General features: G+C 43.6%; 1 protein-coding gene across 1 annotated transcript; it reads left to right on the forward strand.

The window, feature by feature from the left end:
• Positions 1–883: 883 nt before the first annotated feature.
• On the forward strand, positions 884–17470 carry HHIPL1 (HHIP like 1). The gene is made up of 9 exons (XM_042870040.1): positions 884–1153; positions 4104–4750; positions 6666–6809; positions 7092–7420; positions 9236–9362; positions 9993–10138; positions 11449–11530; positions 13298–13380; positions 16017–17470. The coding sequence occupies exons 1-9, from the start codon at positions 884–886 to the stop codon at positions 16577–16579; spliced, it is 2391 nt and encodes a 796-aa protein (XP_042725974.1). The 3' UTR covers positions 16580–17470.

Here is a 17470-nt window from a genome sequence, read left to right on the forward strand (position 1 = left end):
AGAGCAAAACAAACTGTTATTAAATGCCGTTACACATATGGTCTCCTGACAGGATGTTCCAAGCCATGCCGCGATTTTACAGCCCGTATGCACCGTGCAGCAGTTCTTCGTCTCAAAGCAGGAGTCAAAAATAGCACGTCAGCATGGACTCTGCATTCTTGGTCTCTTATGGGCAGTCTGCATTGTGCACTGTGTCTAGCTGCGCTGAGCAGCAAAAAAAAAAAACTCCATCTGAGTGCGATTTGGTCTTGCTAGTTTGTAATATGAAACATGATGCACGAGATGCAAGAACATCCCAGCACTTAGAGCAAGCATTTCATAGGTTTATGTCACAAAACACTTAAAGATAAGGAAAGTGTTATCAGGAACATTGGTAGGGAGCGTGCAGCCGGCAGGTAGGGCAGCGGGGCCGCGCAGGGCATTGCGGGCTGCGGGCTGGAACTCCCCATCTCACCCCACGGCGACAGAGAATGAGGCAGCAGCAGCAGCCACACCGAAGTGGTTTTTAAACGTCTGCCAGCGGTATAAACGCTAAGCGCCGTTACGTGGGGTGTTTGGGTCGTACAGAACAGCCCGCGCAGACCGGAGCCCGGCAGGAACGCATCAGAAGCCCGAGGACTGCTTCCAGCACTGCGTTCCGGCTGTACGTACTACACCGGTTACACAGCCGAGCGGCCGGCAGGTTGCGGTCGGCTTGGAACCAAACCGAGTCTCGTTCCCCGAGCCGTCCCCGCAGCGTAAGACGATGCGCAGGCGGTGAAGCTCCGCACGGAGCCGCTTTCCGCAGCCCCCGCTCCCCTCGGCCGGGCGGCGCTCGGGGCGGGTGGGCCGGCGGGGGGAGGCCGAGGCTCGGCGCTGCCCCGCCGACGGCTGCGGCGCCGGGATGCGGGCGCTGCGCGGGGCGGCGCTGGCGCTGCTGCTGGCGGCGGCGCTGGGCCCGGACGCGGGCCGGCCGCATCCGCAGTGCCTGGACTTCAAGCCGCCGTTCCGGCCGCCGCGGGCCCTCGCCTTCTGCCGGCGCTACGGCGCCTTCGGCTGCTGCGACTCGAGGCGCGACCGGGCGCTGCTCCAGCGCTTCTATCGCCTCAGCGCACACCTGGACGGGCCCACGTACTCCGCCTGCGCCGGGCACCTGCAGGACTTGCTCTGCCAGGTGAGGGGGCTTCGGCTCCGCGGCATCAGCCCTCGTCTGGGCGCTTCAGGCGTGGCTGCGCAGGTCCCAGGGTGCTCGGGGTGTCGGCGCGGCCGCGGGCGCACCGGCATTGGCACGGCGCCGCGTGACCCGGGGCAGCGCTGCACACCGTGCTGGGAATGGGGCTGTCAGCCCACGTGCGCACCCTGGATCCGTCAGCAGCAGCTGCCCCTCGCCAGGTTGCTCTGGGCTTCTCGGCCTTTGGATCTGATCTAACTTAGCAGCAGCGGCGCTCTGAAAGGTGGGGGTGTGGACAGTTACATCTCCCAGGGGTCTGTACCTGGAAAACCCCCGGGTACAAAACACGCTCCTTGTTCCCCACAGCGTCAGGTGTCTCTCTGTGCAGGGTCACAGCACCCTGACATGCGCCGTCCAGGTGTCAGCAGTCCTGATGTGATGCCTGACAATGAGGCCAAGAAACCTCTGGCTGGGAGATTCTCACTGGGGCGGCTGTTCTGGAGCTGGATATGGTAACGGGATGATCACACATTGTACAGAGCAAAGTGTCCAGCCCTATCATTGGCCGTGGCCTCATGTGTATGAAAATGCCCCTGGGACAGAATAGTAGCAACTCTGTCTGCTGTGTCAATGTAAATCTGAAATTACTTCAGGCAGCAGAGCCCGGTCTGCCATGTTCAGATGGGATCAGAGTGGCTGACCAGAAATCCTTCTTGTAGCATTTTCTGGGGAATATTTATGTTGTTAAAACTGTGAAGAGAAAGGCGACCCTTTCCTATAACAGCCTTCTACAGATTTGACTTTCATTTCATCCCAAATTGTACTGAAAGCAAAAACCTTTGAATATGTTCCTGAGACAGGCAGCATCCCCATCCAAGACCATTTGCAGGTTGGAGACTAGTAGTTAGCAGTGCCCACTAAGTGCTCTTTCTGTCCCCTGCGTACGTCAGAAACCTGGCTGTTAAAAATTTGTTCAGAAGTGGTGAAATCTCTCAACATGGAAAAAATGATTCACTGAAATGTTCTAATGAGCTCAGTGCACCACCGGCCTGAGACACGGCTACAAATGGCCGCACAAGCACAACATGGGAGTTCAGGCACTGCGATTGTTCCAGAGCACTGCTTTCACTTATTCACCATACATGAAACTTATAGCCTCTACCTGAATTAATAAATGGTTTTCTGTGAATTATTCAGCACACTTCTGTCCCTTTCTGCTCACAGTTTGTGATTTCTCTCAAATATAATCAGATTATTTTGACAAGTGTTTCTTCTTGTACTTGAGCAACCTGTTGTGACAGGAGCAGGGAAGTTGTACCTCTGTGCAACCCTTAATTCTGACATTCTTGCTGCTTTCTCAAAGCAGGCTTTCAGAGAACCAAATACATCTTGGTGTCTCCTTTTCCAGAGTGTGAAATCCAAAGGCAGAAAGGAAGGCAGCTCTGATACAGGCCTTGTTCTAATTCTCTTGCTTAAATTAGTTTTCTTAGGCTAAATTTTCATCATGACAACAACACCAGCAAACACTGCAGCTGTTTTCTGTCCCTGGCACACCTCTTCATGTTCATGTAACAGAGCTGAGTGCTGTTATCACATCTGCCTGTAATTTCTAAGTCATGTGCAATCTCCTTTTTACTGCGTTAATTGCTTCTCATTTGAAGGCATAAAAACCTTCATTTTGCATTGAATAGCTTCACATTATGAGGGGAAAGCTAATGATCTGTTGTACGGTCTTTCCATTAATTGTGGCATGTAATAGAAAATAAAATAAAAAATATTGTGTGCACTTATCAGCTAATTTAAATACATCAGTATTCTGGATCTTATGCCTTTTCAGCTATTGAATAGCACCGTAATCTGCATTAGAATTTAACTGCTTATAGGTTGATTTTTTTTAACTAAGTTGATTTTACTTGGAAGCAATGCCACCCAGGAATTAAACAATGCAGAATGTATTCAGGAAGGATAGTTTCTCTTCTTGCCTTTCTTGCCTCAGTTATTTATCTACCCTATAAAAATAGCTGAGCATTCACTAAGTCATGTTAAGTTATTTGGAGAGCACTTTTGAGATGCCTATTGGGAAGATGCACTGAAACTGGAAAATATTATGTGTTTAATACATGGAAAAACTCTTACAAATCAGAACTGAGTCACTTTGGTCAGTCTGTGATTTACAGACCATTTTACTGGGTTGCAGTGACGAAGAAAGAAAATGCATTTCTCTGGAGGAGTTCTTGTAGTGGAAAATACAGAGTATGTAGATTTGAGTCAGTCCTTAGACCTCCAAGGATTCACTTTCCCTAAATTAGGGCTGTCCTGCAGCTCTTCTTGGGATTTAGGGGTTTGCCTGGATTATGGCTGTCTTGTGATCTCTGTCTGAAATCCCATTACCTGAGCTTAGTGACCAGTGTAGTCAGAGTGGGATGCATTTTGACCTCTTTGAGCCAGATACATCAAATGTGTATGCTCAGAGATCCTGTGTGCAGATGCAGGAACGAGATGATCTGTAAGGTCCTTTCCAACCCAAGCTTTGCTATGGCTTGAATCTTCCCAGCTAACTCCTTATGTCACTGCTGTGCTGTGGTGAACCTGCTCTGTATCTCATAGTCAGAGCATCCAGTATAGAAATGCTTTTTTTCCAGTCCAGCCTGGTAAGGCGATACAGCAAGATGTGTGTCATCATTGGTTTTCTTGAGTTAGTGCTATGGTTGGGATAAATGCGTACGTACATGAGAAGCTTGTAGGAGCCAGCTTTCACCAGAAACACTGAAGATCATTTTTGTGAATGTTAAGCTAAACCCACTTTCTGAGATCTTTTCCTCTGTTAATATATTTTCAGAATAAACCATAGCATCTGTTGTAATTAAGGTGAAATTTCTCCGATTAGTGTTGCTGCTCAGCTGTTTTAAATCTGATCCACAAATGGCTTGAGGCGTTTTCTGTCTCTTTCTAGGAATGCTCTCCATATGCAGCTCACTTGTACGATGCTGAGGATCCCTCCACCCCTGTGCGGACCATACCAGGACTTTGCCAGGACTATTGTCAGCAAGTATGGCAAAAATGCCGGTCCATTTTTCGCTATCTCTCTACAGACCAGGAGTTAATTGCACTGGAGAACAACATGGCAAAATTCTGCCGCTACCTGTCCCTGGAGGACACGGATTACTGTTTCCCACACCTGCTGGCTAATGAGAACCTCAACCAAAACCTGGGGTTGGTGACCGCTGATGCAGAGGGCTGCCTCCAGCTCTGCCTCGCGGAGGTGGCCAACGGGCTGCGCAATCCCGTTGCAATGGTGCACGCCAACGATGGCACCCACCGCTTCTTCATCGCCGAGCAGGTTGGCCTGGTGTGGGCCTACCTCCCTGACCGGTCCAGGCTTGAAAAACCTTTTCTAAACATCAGTGAAGCCGTGCTTACCTCACCTTGGGAAGGAGACGAGAGAGGTTTTCTAGGTATTGTCTTCCATCCTAAATTCAAATTTACTGGTAAAGTGTATGTCTACTATTCAGTTGAAGTTCGTTATGAAGAGAGAATCCGAATCAGTGAGTTCAGAATTTCTTCTGGTGACATGAATACTGTGGACCATGGTTCTGAAAGGTATTGTACGCACCTTTAATGTCTTTAAGATCTCAGAAGACAGCTTGTGTGTTTTTAAGGCTTACTAACAAATAAAGCTTATTTAGCTCAATATTGTTCTTGTATTCCAATGTGTTGGCAAGGTGATGAGGCTTTAAGCAACCTGGTCTAGTGGGAGGTATCCCTGCCTACAGCAGAGGGGTTGGATCTAGATGATCTTGAAAGATCCCTTCCAACCCAAACCACTTTATGATCCTATGAAGGTAGCCAAATTTCAGTCCTAGCGTATTGAGACAGTGAATATACATGTCCTCTGTGGGTAAACTACAAGTACTTAGAACAGAATATTCATGATTCTTAATTCCAGTATGTCAGAAGTTTTAACTGAACTCTGAATGAACATTACTTACAGTTAATGTTTTGTTTTATTGATTTTCCTTTGTGATAGACTTCTGCAATGCATGAGTGAAATTCATTTCAAAGATAAAGGTTCCCAAAATTACTAGAAACAAACCTGATGATATTGTACCAAAATGAATTTGATCCCATGATTTTTTTTTTTTTAATCTGAATGAGAATTTGACCATATGATATTACAAATTGAGCATCAAATTAAATAAAGTGTAAATAACTATGCTATTACTGAGAGTATTTTGATAGGACAATTAATTTGAGTCTGACCCTGCAGCTGATCCACGTTAATACACACAGATAATTAAAGGTTTGTTTGCGAAGACAGTTAATGGATTTATAACCTGCTGCAGAACCATGTGACTGATCCCCTGTTTGAAGAAGACCTTGAATAGAGTTAATTTTGAGATTTTTACTTTATTACATTGTATTATGGGCTTTGTTGACTGTTTCAGTAGTTTAAGCCTGCAGATGTCAAGGCCTCTCAGCTGTTTTGTTAAAAAATCATCAAGCTCTGTACTTGTAACTCTTTCTGTGCTCATGTAGCCATTGGTTAGTATAGTGAAAGCTTAATAAGACAAACCTGTGGTCCTGTTGTGCTTGTGCAGGCATGTCTCTCCCAGACTTCATCCTGAGAGGTTTCTTTGGGTAGTTGAGAGAAATCCCTGGAAACTGAAGTAAAGTAAGCTTTGTTTGTTACACCTGGGAATCTCCTGCTTGTGTTCCTGGCTTTACCTTTCTTTAAAGTTATATTTTCATACACTTTGGCCTTTTCTTATTAAGATAGAGAGGCCAGCTGCATTAAAAACAAACAAACAAAAAACAGCAAAAAAAAAACCAACCAAAAACCAAAAAAAAAAAAAAAAAACAAAAAACCAAAAAGATAAAAGTAAGAGCTGCTCAGGCTTTAAAATGAAGTTAAGGGTACTGACTTGAGTAACCTTTGCTTTGTCGGGATGCTAGTTGGATGGTGGTACTGCTTTTACAGTTCTCGAAGTTCCTGATGCCCTGTGTATGTAATTCCCCTTTAAGGATCCTTTTCTTTTTAAGCATTTAGCTATTACGTAATGTTCCAAAAGTCTTAGGTCGCCTTGAAAGCGCCTGTCAGGATTGTGCCAAGTGCTGTACAGATGCAGAGATGGAGTCCTTTCCCTCATGGTTTGCGGTCTGATTTGAGCTGAGATTCCTTTTTCTAAAGGGAAAAAAAAAAAAAAAAAAAAAAAAAAAAAAGCCAACAAGGAGGAAGGAAGAATCAGAGGACAAGTATGATTACAAATATCTTCTGCCACGTAATTTCTCAGATTTTCCTTATTACACAATTTGGTGTTTTTGTAATCTGGAAAATATGTCTGAATAATATGATGGTAGAAAAGTTAAGCTTAAGCAAGATTCAGTATGGAAGAATATGCACCAAAGCTGACCTGCAGCCATTTCTGTGTCTCAAGAACAACACCGTGTGGGTATTACTCTGCCTTTTTCTTACAACTTGTGCAATAGGTAATGCATTATTCCTGTTTTCAATTAGGATAATTCTGGAAATAGAAGAACCAGCTTCTAACCATAATGGAGGAGAGCTGCTCTTTGGCGATGATGGTTATCTCTATATATTTACTGGAGATGGAGGCATGGCTGGAGATCCTTTTGGGACCTTTGGAAATGCCCAGAACAAGTATGAGCCCCTAAAACTTTGTATCACATGTCCCTTCTGCTGCCCTTAGATTAAGGCAAGCAATTGGGGGAGGCAAAATTTGGGCTGTTTTCTGTCCACAGTTTACTTTTTCTCTGATGCTGCACTCATGTTTGTGCACACCTCCCATGGAAAGTCTTGTGTTCTCTTTAAAAAATATATATACAAATATATATATATAAATATATATATGTATCTAAATGAGAATGTCTGTTGAACTGCGATCTAATTTTATTTCCCTTTTCCTTCCTTCTCCCAATACAGATCAGCACTGCTGGGCAAAGTGCTGCGGATCGATGTGAACAACAATGACCGGGGGCCTGTGTACAGGATCCCCCCGGACAACCCCTTCGTTGATGACCCACAGGCTCGACCTGAGGTCTATGCCTACGGAGTGAGGAATATGTGGCGCTGCTCATTCGATAGGGGAGAGCCTGATACGAAGGAAGGGAAGGGGCGTCTCTTCTGTGGGGATGTAGGACAGAACAAATATGAAGAGATCGACATCGTAGAGAAGGGGAAAAACTACGGCTGGAGGGCGAGGGAGGGATTCAGCTGTTATGATAAAAAGCTTTGCGTCAATTCTTCACTGGGTAAATATATGCTCTCTTGAAATTACGTGACTTTCACACTGTGCAGTATTCAGCGCTGTCATTTTTAATTCCTGCCTTCAAAGCCTGGCTGCTTGACTGAAAGCACTATGAAAGGCTATGTGGTCTCAGTCTAGGATGGAACTGACTTGGGGATAAATCCTGGAAGTCCAGAGGTCATCATTTTTTGAATTAGGAGACAAATGAAATGTCCTAGCTGTTGCTTTCCTTGGCAGTATAGTTAGTCAAATATTCTAGAGATTCCTTGATTTGGGGGGAGAATTTAATCTTTTCCACATCAAATAAGCTTTCCCGCAGAAGCAAAAATAATTTCACTACTAATGTCCTTCTTTAAAAACAAACAAACAAACAAACAAACAAAAAATCCCCCACAAAATAACAAATTCTGTAAGTTGACCATCCAGTATGCACGCTGCTTTGCAGGTAACTGAATGTACATTTTGTTTGTATTTCTTCTAGCCGTGCCAAAAATCAAAACCATAATTTCTTTTTACTTTTCAAACTTGAATTAAGGTATTTGCTGGCTGACTAAACCCTGGTGCGTGTGTGAGTGTGTGTATGTGTGAAGCCAGTGCATTGTGTTGCAAGGTCTGGTCTGGAACACATCTTGTGCTGAAGTCTCCACACAGATCCAGGTACTGGCACTGACTTGCACTGTCTGAGATTCTAGTTTTTTCCCTTTTATGTGTTAAACCTCCTGTTTATTAGCATAGCTACAAGTATAGTGGGAGCACATAAGTGTTTCTTTATAAAACTTCTGAAAGCCTGGAGCAGGGTTTTTGCACTTCCTTAGCTGAAGCAGTTGTCAGAGAGCCCCTTTAGTGCTGTCTGTGTGATAGCACCTCTGCAAGTGTTCTTGGTGAGCACTTACTGAGGTCTCCAGGGACTCAGAACAATTTGTGTTGCTTTTAGAGACCCTTTTGTTAGCACAGTGAAATGTCACAGCCCCTGTACAGTGGTAAGAACAGTGTAAGCTTAGGAAGCACCTGCCTCATATGAAATACTGCTGCTGTGCAGCTGCCAGGTTTGCTGATACAGAAAGGGAGGAAGGCTATGAGGAAGAAGAGGGGTGCAAGGATGGACCACGAGTTTCAAAAGGGAAAAAGGAGAACAAAGAAATGTCTGACTTCAAAATCAAGTCATCTGCCTCTGTTTTGTCCCTGACTTGTGTTTTACCTTACATTTTACAGTGAATCTGCCAGCACTACATCTTGACAGTGCTATACCATAAATATTTGATGGTCCCTTCAGGTTAAGTTCCCCCATTTCATAAAAGCACGTGCTATTCATGCTGACATCTGACATATCTTTTCATCAGTGCCTGCAGTCTGGAGTCACCTGTCTCTTTTTTTTGCCTTTCCCCAGTGAAACACAATTGCACTAGGCAAGCAGCTTCTGCATAGATGAGTATCTCTGAAAGCAGCCTGCAAATTCATAGGGAAGCTGTTGAGAAATTGGCAAGAAGCAGCACTAACAGAGCCTGGTTATGGAAGGAGAGTCTTGTCTCGGATGAATGGTCAGGTGTCTGGAGGATGGAGGGCATTCAAGTTTATCAGGAGTTTCTCTTATACTGGTAGTGTGATACTAGCCCTGAGCTGGCTTGTCCTGGTTAGCACAGCCAGTTAGATGGGGGTATCAAATATGGTTCTGAAGAAGTGAGAATCCACACAGATTTGGCTTCATCAGCAGTTCCTTTGGTTAGAAGGTACTCAAGGGAAACCTGATTGTGTCATGCAGAAACAACTAATCTACATCATTTGAAACACAAGGTAAGCCATGCACCTATTCTCTTTACAGATGATGTGCTTCCAATCTATGCATATCCACACAAAATGGGGAAATCTGTTACAGGAGGCTATGTCTATCGAGGCTGTGAGTTTCCAAACCTGAATGGCTTATACATATTTGGTGATTTTATGAGTGGGTAAGTGGATATTCAGATGCTTACTGAGCTATACCCCTAGCCAAAGTCCTTCAGTAATGCTATGCCTGCCTGCAAATGTATCTGCTACTGGCTGCTATCTGCTGCTGTGTGCTGCTTGTGGCAGATGGCTCACGTGGCATATTTTGTACAGCTTCTACTCCATGCTGCTGTGTAGAAACGTGACTTCATGCCAGCAACTGTTGATGTCACTGGTTCACATTGTGTCAGTACAAATATCGGAGCAATGATATGGTACTCATTTAAAATACTAAAAGTCATGTACAAAAGCATGCAAATGCATCCTAAAAAAATATCTCTAAATTTCCACAAATCTTTGGTGTAGCCAAAGATATATATTTTTTAAAGTCCAGTAAAACCCCTTAAATTCTTGCCTATCCTTTCTCCAAGTGCTTGTCTTACCCCTGAAAGACCAGGGATGCATGCGTGATTAATACAAGTGTTTTGACCTCAGCGATTCTTTATTACTTGGACGAGCTGCAGTTCATACTTCTGCTAACATGGGCAGGAAGCATTAAATATCCCCTCACGTTTCCTAGAGAATGTTCATAAATAATTTTCTTTATTGTTTGGTGCAAATTTTAGGGTTTTGATTTTCCTTTTGCTTCACAGACGCCTGATGTCTTTGAAGGAGGATCATACTACTGGAGAGTGGCAGTACAGTGAAATCTGTATGGGGACAGGACAAACCTGCATGTTCCCCGGGCTCATCAATAACTATTACCAATACGTAATCTCTTTTGCTGAAGATGAAGCAGGTAATCATTTCACTTATATCACTTGTGCTTTTCTGTTTTATCATGGCAGTAAGAACCATCCAAATTGAGGATTAGCTCAAAAGTTTAGAATTTGGAGTTTTATGATTTGGGAGTTAAAATCCATTTTCTTTTATGTCTAACATTCATAGAATGTGCAGCTGATCTGCAGTGCTGTGATGAGAAAGATACATCACCTTAAGTAAGAATTACATGGCTTAAGAAAGTATAATAAAGGCAGCTGGAAACTCAGGCAGGAGTCTGTTCTGAGAGGCAGCCCTTTGCCTTTTTCTTGTCTTGTTATAATGGAAATTGGTAATAGCAGTTGAGCGAGTTTTCTTTCTCTAGAGTGAACTTTTTTCCCCTGTACTTCTTCAGCATGCAGGCAGCCATGTTTTACAGGTTTACCACACAATTAATCTTAGCAAGCTTTTCTTCATGGAAGCAGTTATTCTGGGGGCTGCTGCTCTGATGAATATTAATCCAGCTGGAGCAGTGGATGTGTTGATGTGGTGGGGGCACCTATTTTTAGCTCATTGCATTCTCAAAAACCAGCAGCCCCATCCCCTGGCATGCTGGGGGCACTCTAGGCACCGTGCTGTCTGTGGGATGCATGTGTGACAGCCTGCATGCTTTATGGATCTCACAGACATATTTCTGCCTGGTAATTCCCAGGAAAGAAATATGGGACGTGGAGGGAGAGTGCCTGTGAGGGCTGCTTGTCCTGGCCCCTCCTGCACAGCAGGAAGAGGGGGATGGAAATGCAGTTAAGAGAAAACACATCAAGTAAATGGTGATGGAAATTGTTTGGCTGAAGGTCGAGCTCTACCCATGCAGCTTGACAGAGCTGTCACAAATCCAAATGCCTTTCGTGTGAGGTACGCCTCACTTTGTGAGAAAGCAAAAGCAGAAATTTGGTCTCGTGTAATTCACCCCAAAGGACTGAGGCAGTGTGAACAGTCTTAATGCCCTTTCATTTCAACAGAAGGAATTGAGAGTTTGACTGTTTTGCACTAGTGGAGTTAAAGGATGCAGATTTGACCGAGGTGACAACTAAGGCCTGGACAGCTAAACATGCAGTAGAAATCAGTCAAAATAATGTTTAATGATGAAATGTAAAACTTTTTTCTCACTGAATTTATTTTTTGCCACTGGAATACAGACGAACACTCATTTCAACCCTGTTGCACTGTTTGTTCCAGCAGCCAGACCTCTCTCTGTCAAGTCTCATCGTTCCCTGATGCTCTCCAACTTGCAAGTGCCAATGGACTCCATGGGGAGATTTCATGGCTGTGTGTGTTTTTTTTTCCTAGGAGAACTTTACTTCATGTCTACTGGCGTACCAAGTGCCACGGCCCCACACGGAGTGGTGTACAAAGTGGTGGACACCTCCAGGTAGGGGATGCGCTTGCTGCAAAACCTGAGCTTGGTGCTGTGTGTCCAGGTGCCCCGTGTGGCCAGGGGTGATCCTGCAGTGTGCGCTTGGACAGAGCAGAAAGACAACAAAACAAAGCATGTCAAAAAAGCGCATTCTTTGTTGTGTATTTTAAGAGGGAAAATGGCTTGGACAAGGAATCAAACTGTCATCATCCCTTCTGGATCCCATGCTCTTGTATATGAGACTGAGTAAGGCAGGGAATAGCTGTGTTTTGTGGGGAGGCTTACACTGTTTTTTCCAATTTCCTGTTTTTTAAACAGTACTATTATTGGGTAAACTAAATAAACTGAAATATTTTTAGCTAGATATGTGGAAAGAGACTTTGTAAGAATCACAGAATCATAGAATGGCCTGCGTTGAAAAGGACCACAATGATCACTGAGTTTCAACCCCCCCTGCTATGTGCAGGGTTGCCAACCACCAGACCAGGCTGCCCAGAGCCACATCCAGCCTGGCCTTGAATGCCTCCAGGGATGGGGCATCCACAACCTCCTTGGCAACCCATTCCTTCACTTTTATTTTTCAAATAAGTTTGATATACAGCTTTAGCTACTTGAGTATTCTCCTGAACCAAACTGATTTTCTATTTTTATGTTGGAAAGAGACCTCAAGCTTAAACAGACCTCAGTGCTGTTGCCTGTATTCCTCTGTCTCCTCCTCTGTAAGAAGCATTTTCCATTAGCTAATGCTGTGGAATAGTTCCTGTAAACTGCATAGAAAGAGGCTTGTATTACGCAACCTTTGCAAAAATGAAAAAGCAGAAGTCAAAAGGCAAATCACAAGTTTAAAAACAAGTTGATACAGTCTGTAGAATGTAGCAATACGAATGAGTTCACAGGGAAAATAATTAAAGTAGGAAATATGATGTCCCTATGCCTGAACTGAGAGAGGAACTCATTGCCTTCCACAGAAATGCAAATGCAAACAAGCCTAATTACAAAGGAGTAATATCCTCCAAATGCATGCATCGTGCATTTTTGAACGAGTTTGAAAACCTCTGAAGAAGGATGCGATTAAGAAGCAGCTTTCATAGCAAAAAGTGGTTATAAACTGGATGCAACTTCTCAGAAGTGAGCTGTACTTCCAAGACAAACAAATCTGTGTCGAAGTAATGTGTTGTTCTAAGAGATAGCTTCTGTCAGAGATGCTTACAGTTCCTGTCTGAAACTAATGCATTTTTGGTATTTCTGAAGTGACAAGTCATTGGCAGTGACAAATCGCAGACCTCTTTATTCTCCACCTGGCTTCTTTCCACATTTGTATCAACCATGATAAAAGGGAAAGTCTTTTGTTTTGGCTTTGTGTATGAATAATAAGCTGTTATTTCGCTTCCCTGAAGACAGCCAGAAAACTTGCATTGGTATGACCTTTGTGTCAGATATTCAACGTACCCTGTCTAGTTTTGTGATTTTTAGTTTCAGTCTGATTAATCTCTTTCTGGATTGCTTGGACCTGCCAATGTTTTATTTCCTTAATGGATTCAGCAATAGCAAACAAAAACACAGCCAGAGGACTCCTCTGACTTGTGAATATTTGGACTTTGATCAATGGAGACATGTGATAGTTTAATTATGTTTTCTACTGTAAGAGATTATTTGGATCACTTAAGCAGACTTTTTTTTCCAGTGAGCATTACATTTGTCAAAAGAACAATGGGAAGCAAAGGCTCATGATGCCTCTGGAAAGGAATTAATTGTGCGCTGTACGTGTCCCTTTTTTCACAGGAGAGCACCACCAGGAAAATGCCAAGTTGAGCCTCTGCCAGTAAAAGTAAAAAGCAAGCTTGTAAAATTTGTGCCAAAGGAGAGTAAGTGTCATTGTTGCTGGTTATTATGGGTGTGTGTTAGCTGGCAGTAAATATAAACTCAAAGCTTGCATTCTCCCTCTGCATGGAGACCACCCAGAACGGCAGGCTTCAGAGTATCTTTGAGATTAATTCTTGCCAGCTGGTTTGAATCTGAGGAGTTCGTTCAAATAAGGCATAAGGCAGGAAATATTTCCCCTCTCCCAGGCACGTGAAATCTCTGCAATTTCTGTACCTTTTTGCCTTTTCCATACTGCATAATAACTGTTTCACTACTAACAACTACCTTTCCCCATGACTGTTTCTGTATTGAGAACCTGTGTTCTGTGGTGCTTTTCAGTGACAAATGATTTTTGCAGTGCCTTCAGGAAGTGAGGAACACTTCAGGCAATGAAGGATATCATGGCTAAAGGGTTTGGAAATAGCTCATTGAGCAAGATAAGGTCTGAGGCATTGTTAGTCGGGAGAGAGAAAATACATGATGAGCAAATGCCCACAAAAGACTTGGTGTGATCAGCCATTCAGGTGAACTTTTGGCTTATCCAAACCCTCCAGGACTTTTTGATTGCTTCATGCTGAATGAAGTACTGTGCTGCTAAAAGTGGAACAGTAGAAGCTGCAGATGAAGTTGCACTAAGAGCTATTTACACTCAATGCAAAGAACTAAGTACACCATCTGATCCTCATAATTACATTTAACAATATCCCATTTCTTTTTCCAGTGTATTTTGTTGACACGTGTTCTAGACAGTTCTCTAACAACTTTGTAATGAAGTTGATGTTACTGTAGGAACTCTACTGTCAGGATACTCTTATTTAATTTTTTATTACATACATCATGATATGCTGCATTTGAATCATTGATGAGTTGCACAGCTTTCTCTTCATGAAGGAATGAGGGCACTCAGCACCTTGTAAGATTGAGTCTTTAGGGTGGAACAAGATGTAAGGCTGATTATTAACTGTTGACATGCCTGAGCACTCAGCACCTCCGCAGAAACATTTTCTTTTGCAAGCTGTGCACACCATTTCAAAGCGTTATTAATTTTGTTCATGTTCAGCCAGCTTTGTCTCTGTTTCTTTTATGCACTATTCTGTATGCAAGTCCAAAATTCAGTTTTTTTAAACTATACATGTAACTAATTTGTGGTTTCATTTAGAAGGTAGTTTTCATCACATCATAACGCAGAAGCAGTGGGTGAGATTCCACTGAGCATTTCAACACCTGCATTCACATTTAGGTGCAAACCAAGCATGAAAATTTTGATTCAGGAGCATGAAAACAAGGAGGTAGAGCTGTAAATGTTTTGTTGTTTTGTTGGTGTTTGTGTGAACGTGACAGAATCACTAAAGCATGTGGCCAGCTTTAGCTTGAGGAATGCTTTTGTTGGAAGTGTATTTAAGAAACAGCCTGATGAAGAGTAACTCATAAAACAACTTGATAGAGTGGGGTGAAAAGCACTCCCAAGTGGCCACTAGCTTTTGTGCAGTCCTACATACCACTGTATGAGTTCCAGCATTTGTGAGTGCTTTGCCAGGTCAGGCAGTAGTAGAGTAGAGTCTGAGGTGTGTGCAGCTAAGACTTTCACATTTACTTCTTGCCTTCAGAACTTCAGTTTCCAGAGGGGGGAACACTTTGCACACCAGAATTACCATTTTCCTCATAATAGCATTGTTTGGGAAGCTCTTTCAAAAAGTGAACCACTGCATAGTTTTGTCTTTAGAGAGCAATGGTTATTAGGACATTTTTTCCCCCAAATCCACTACAGAACTATTGATGAGAATGGATAAAACAAGGAGAAGAAAAAAGTTGTGATAGCTTTGCAAATATATGGACACTGTCACAGCTCAGTTGATTATTATTCTGAGTAATTCCGAATTGCTTCCCTCTGACAAGCTAAAACTTATTTTTAAGCTAAAAATAGAGTATATGAATAAGCAAGTCCAGTTACGCCTGGAAACTGTGACAGGAAAGAATTTTCAGCTTTGGAGTTCAAGGCTCTTTTTCTTTTTTTCATAAGGAATTAAAAAACAACCCCAAATCCTGTTTTATGTGTTGTCCTGGCAACTCCGTTCTTTTTGCACATTCCAGTTACCAGAGAGAATTGATTTTGAATGTTCGCGATTTCAGCTCCTCTGAATAAAGCATCTGGCACAGTGGGGAGGCCGGAGCTCTCAGTCTGGTAACGATCCAGTCATTAGTAATGAAGAGAACAGAAAAAGTGTGCGAGTGTGCAGCTCTAAAATGCTTTCCACAGGGGAGAAGGGGACTCGAAGAACTCTTACCTGAGAAGCTCTAACTCTGACCCTTTAATACCCATGCTAAAGTTTTGCCAGTAGTCTGCTTGGCAATTGGGTAATGTTTCCTTCCTGAGAGTCTTATTTATTGGCATTAAGCAGTGCAGTCCTCTCTGCTAACTAAAAGCAGCAGACATTTCTAGTTGATGAAAATATGGGCTTACCGGGAACCTTTTTGCTTCTCAACAGGACCAAGTAAACAAATTCCAAGAGAAAAGTTAAATCAGCCAAAAATCAGCACTGTTTTTGTGTCATTACCTTAAAGATAATGCAGTGTCTGCAGAATGACAGACCTATAATTTCCTGGTCTGTTTTTTTCTTTTTTTTTTTTTTCCCAACAGAACTCATTGTGAAGACACCAACACCACGTCCCCGACTAAAGACCACAACTGAAGCCCCGAGAAGAGGCTGGCCAGACCCTGCCACGTCCCACACACCGGCTCTAGACCGAGTGGACCAAGCCCCAGTGAACCGCAGCGTGATGCTGGTCCCCACCACAGCACGAAGCCCCAAGCCTGGAAAAAGGGAAAGGAAGGGACAGCGCAGGAAGAAGAAACCCCGCAATGGGGCCGTGCGGCTGGATGGTGGCAGCCGTGGACGGAGCTGGGGCAGAGTAGAGGTCTATGTTGATGGAGAGTGGGGCACGGTGTGCGATGATGGCTGGAGCTCAGCAGCCGCTGCTGTGGTGTGTCGTCAGCTGGGCTTTCCCTATGTGGTGCGGGCCAGCAAGAAGGCAGAATTTGGGGAAGGGACTTCGCTTCGTATTCTTCTGGATGATGTCCAGTGCTCTGGGCAGGAGAAGACACTGCTGGAGTGTGCCCACGCTGAGGTTGGTACGCATAATTGCTCCCACGAGGAGGATGCTGGTGTGGTGTGCAGCAGGGAGGAGGTGGCGGACTGGTGATGGGTGCTGGAGAAGAAAGCTGAGGGACAGAGAGCACTTCCTCTTCCTAATCGACCCTCTAAAGCAGCGTATGTATTGAGGAAGGCTTTCTCTGCCTAGGGGATGCTGCACCTATTTGAATTAATCTTGGCGTTTTCTTCATCCACATGCATCTACCTTGGAGGGAAAGAAAAAGTAAAATTCACTGGTAACTTGAATGTGTCCTGGCCAACGGATGGGTTTGTAGGGGGTGTTTTACAAGAAGAAAACCCAAACCTCCTCAATTACAGATAAGATAACAGATACCTACAGTTGCCCGTTTGCCATACAAAATGCAACATTCCACAACCACGCTTCACAATATTTGGCTGAAAAAGAAATTCCCAAGTGGCTGTGTTTCAGTCTTTCTTTTGCAGGTGTTTGCATTGTTTTCCTTGCTTTGCTGGCTGTAGCTCTCAGTGGTGGTTCTGAAGTATGCACAAATCAGTGCCTTTCTTTGCAGAATAAAAAGTAGACATTTTGGCTAACTTTCTGCACACTAGTTGAAAGGAAAAAGATTCTCTTGTAATGCTTAACTTTGGTATACATCTATGGATTATCAAAGATAACTACATCTAAGCAACAGTCAGGTAAATTAGGAAAAGCTATGGCATGCTGCCTAGAAAACCCTTCTTCAGGTTACACTCCTCTGAGAGAAAAGAAAATCAGGTCTTTTTTTACATGAACAGAAACATTACCAGTTGAACACAGAAGATACTTTGTACATGTTCTCCACTTTATCAAGCACTGTGAAACCACATATTTTTGCATTCAGTTTTCACAGCTATGAAGGATGTAATGTACTGGGGTAATAACCCTGTAATTATTTACCCCTTTTCAAAAAATGTTAAAAATAAATCACAACAACCCACA

Source organism: Lagopus leucura, unplaced genomic scaffold (assembly GCF_019238085.1).
Source record: "Lagopus leucura isolate 7727_CA_CO unplaced genomic scaffold, USGS_WTPT01 Super-Scaffold_1, whole genome shotgun sequence".
Classification (NCBI taxonomy): Eukaryota; Metazoa; Chordata; class Aves; order Galliformes; family Phasianidae; genus Lagopus; species Lagopus leucura.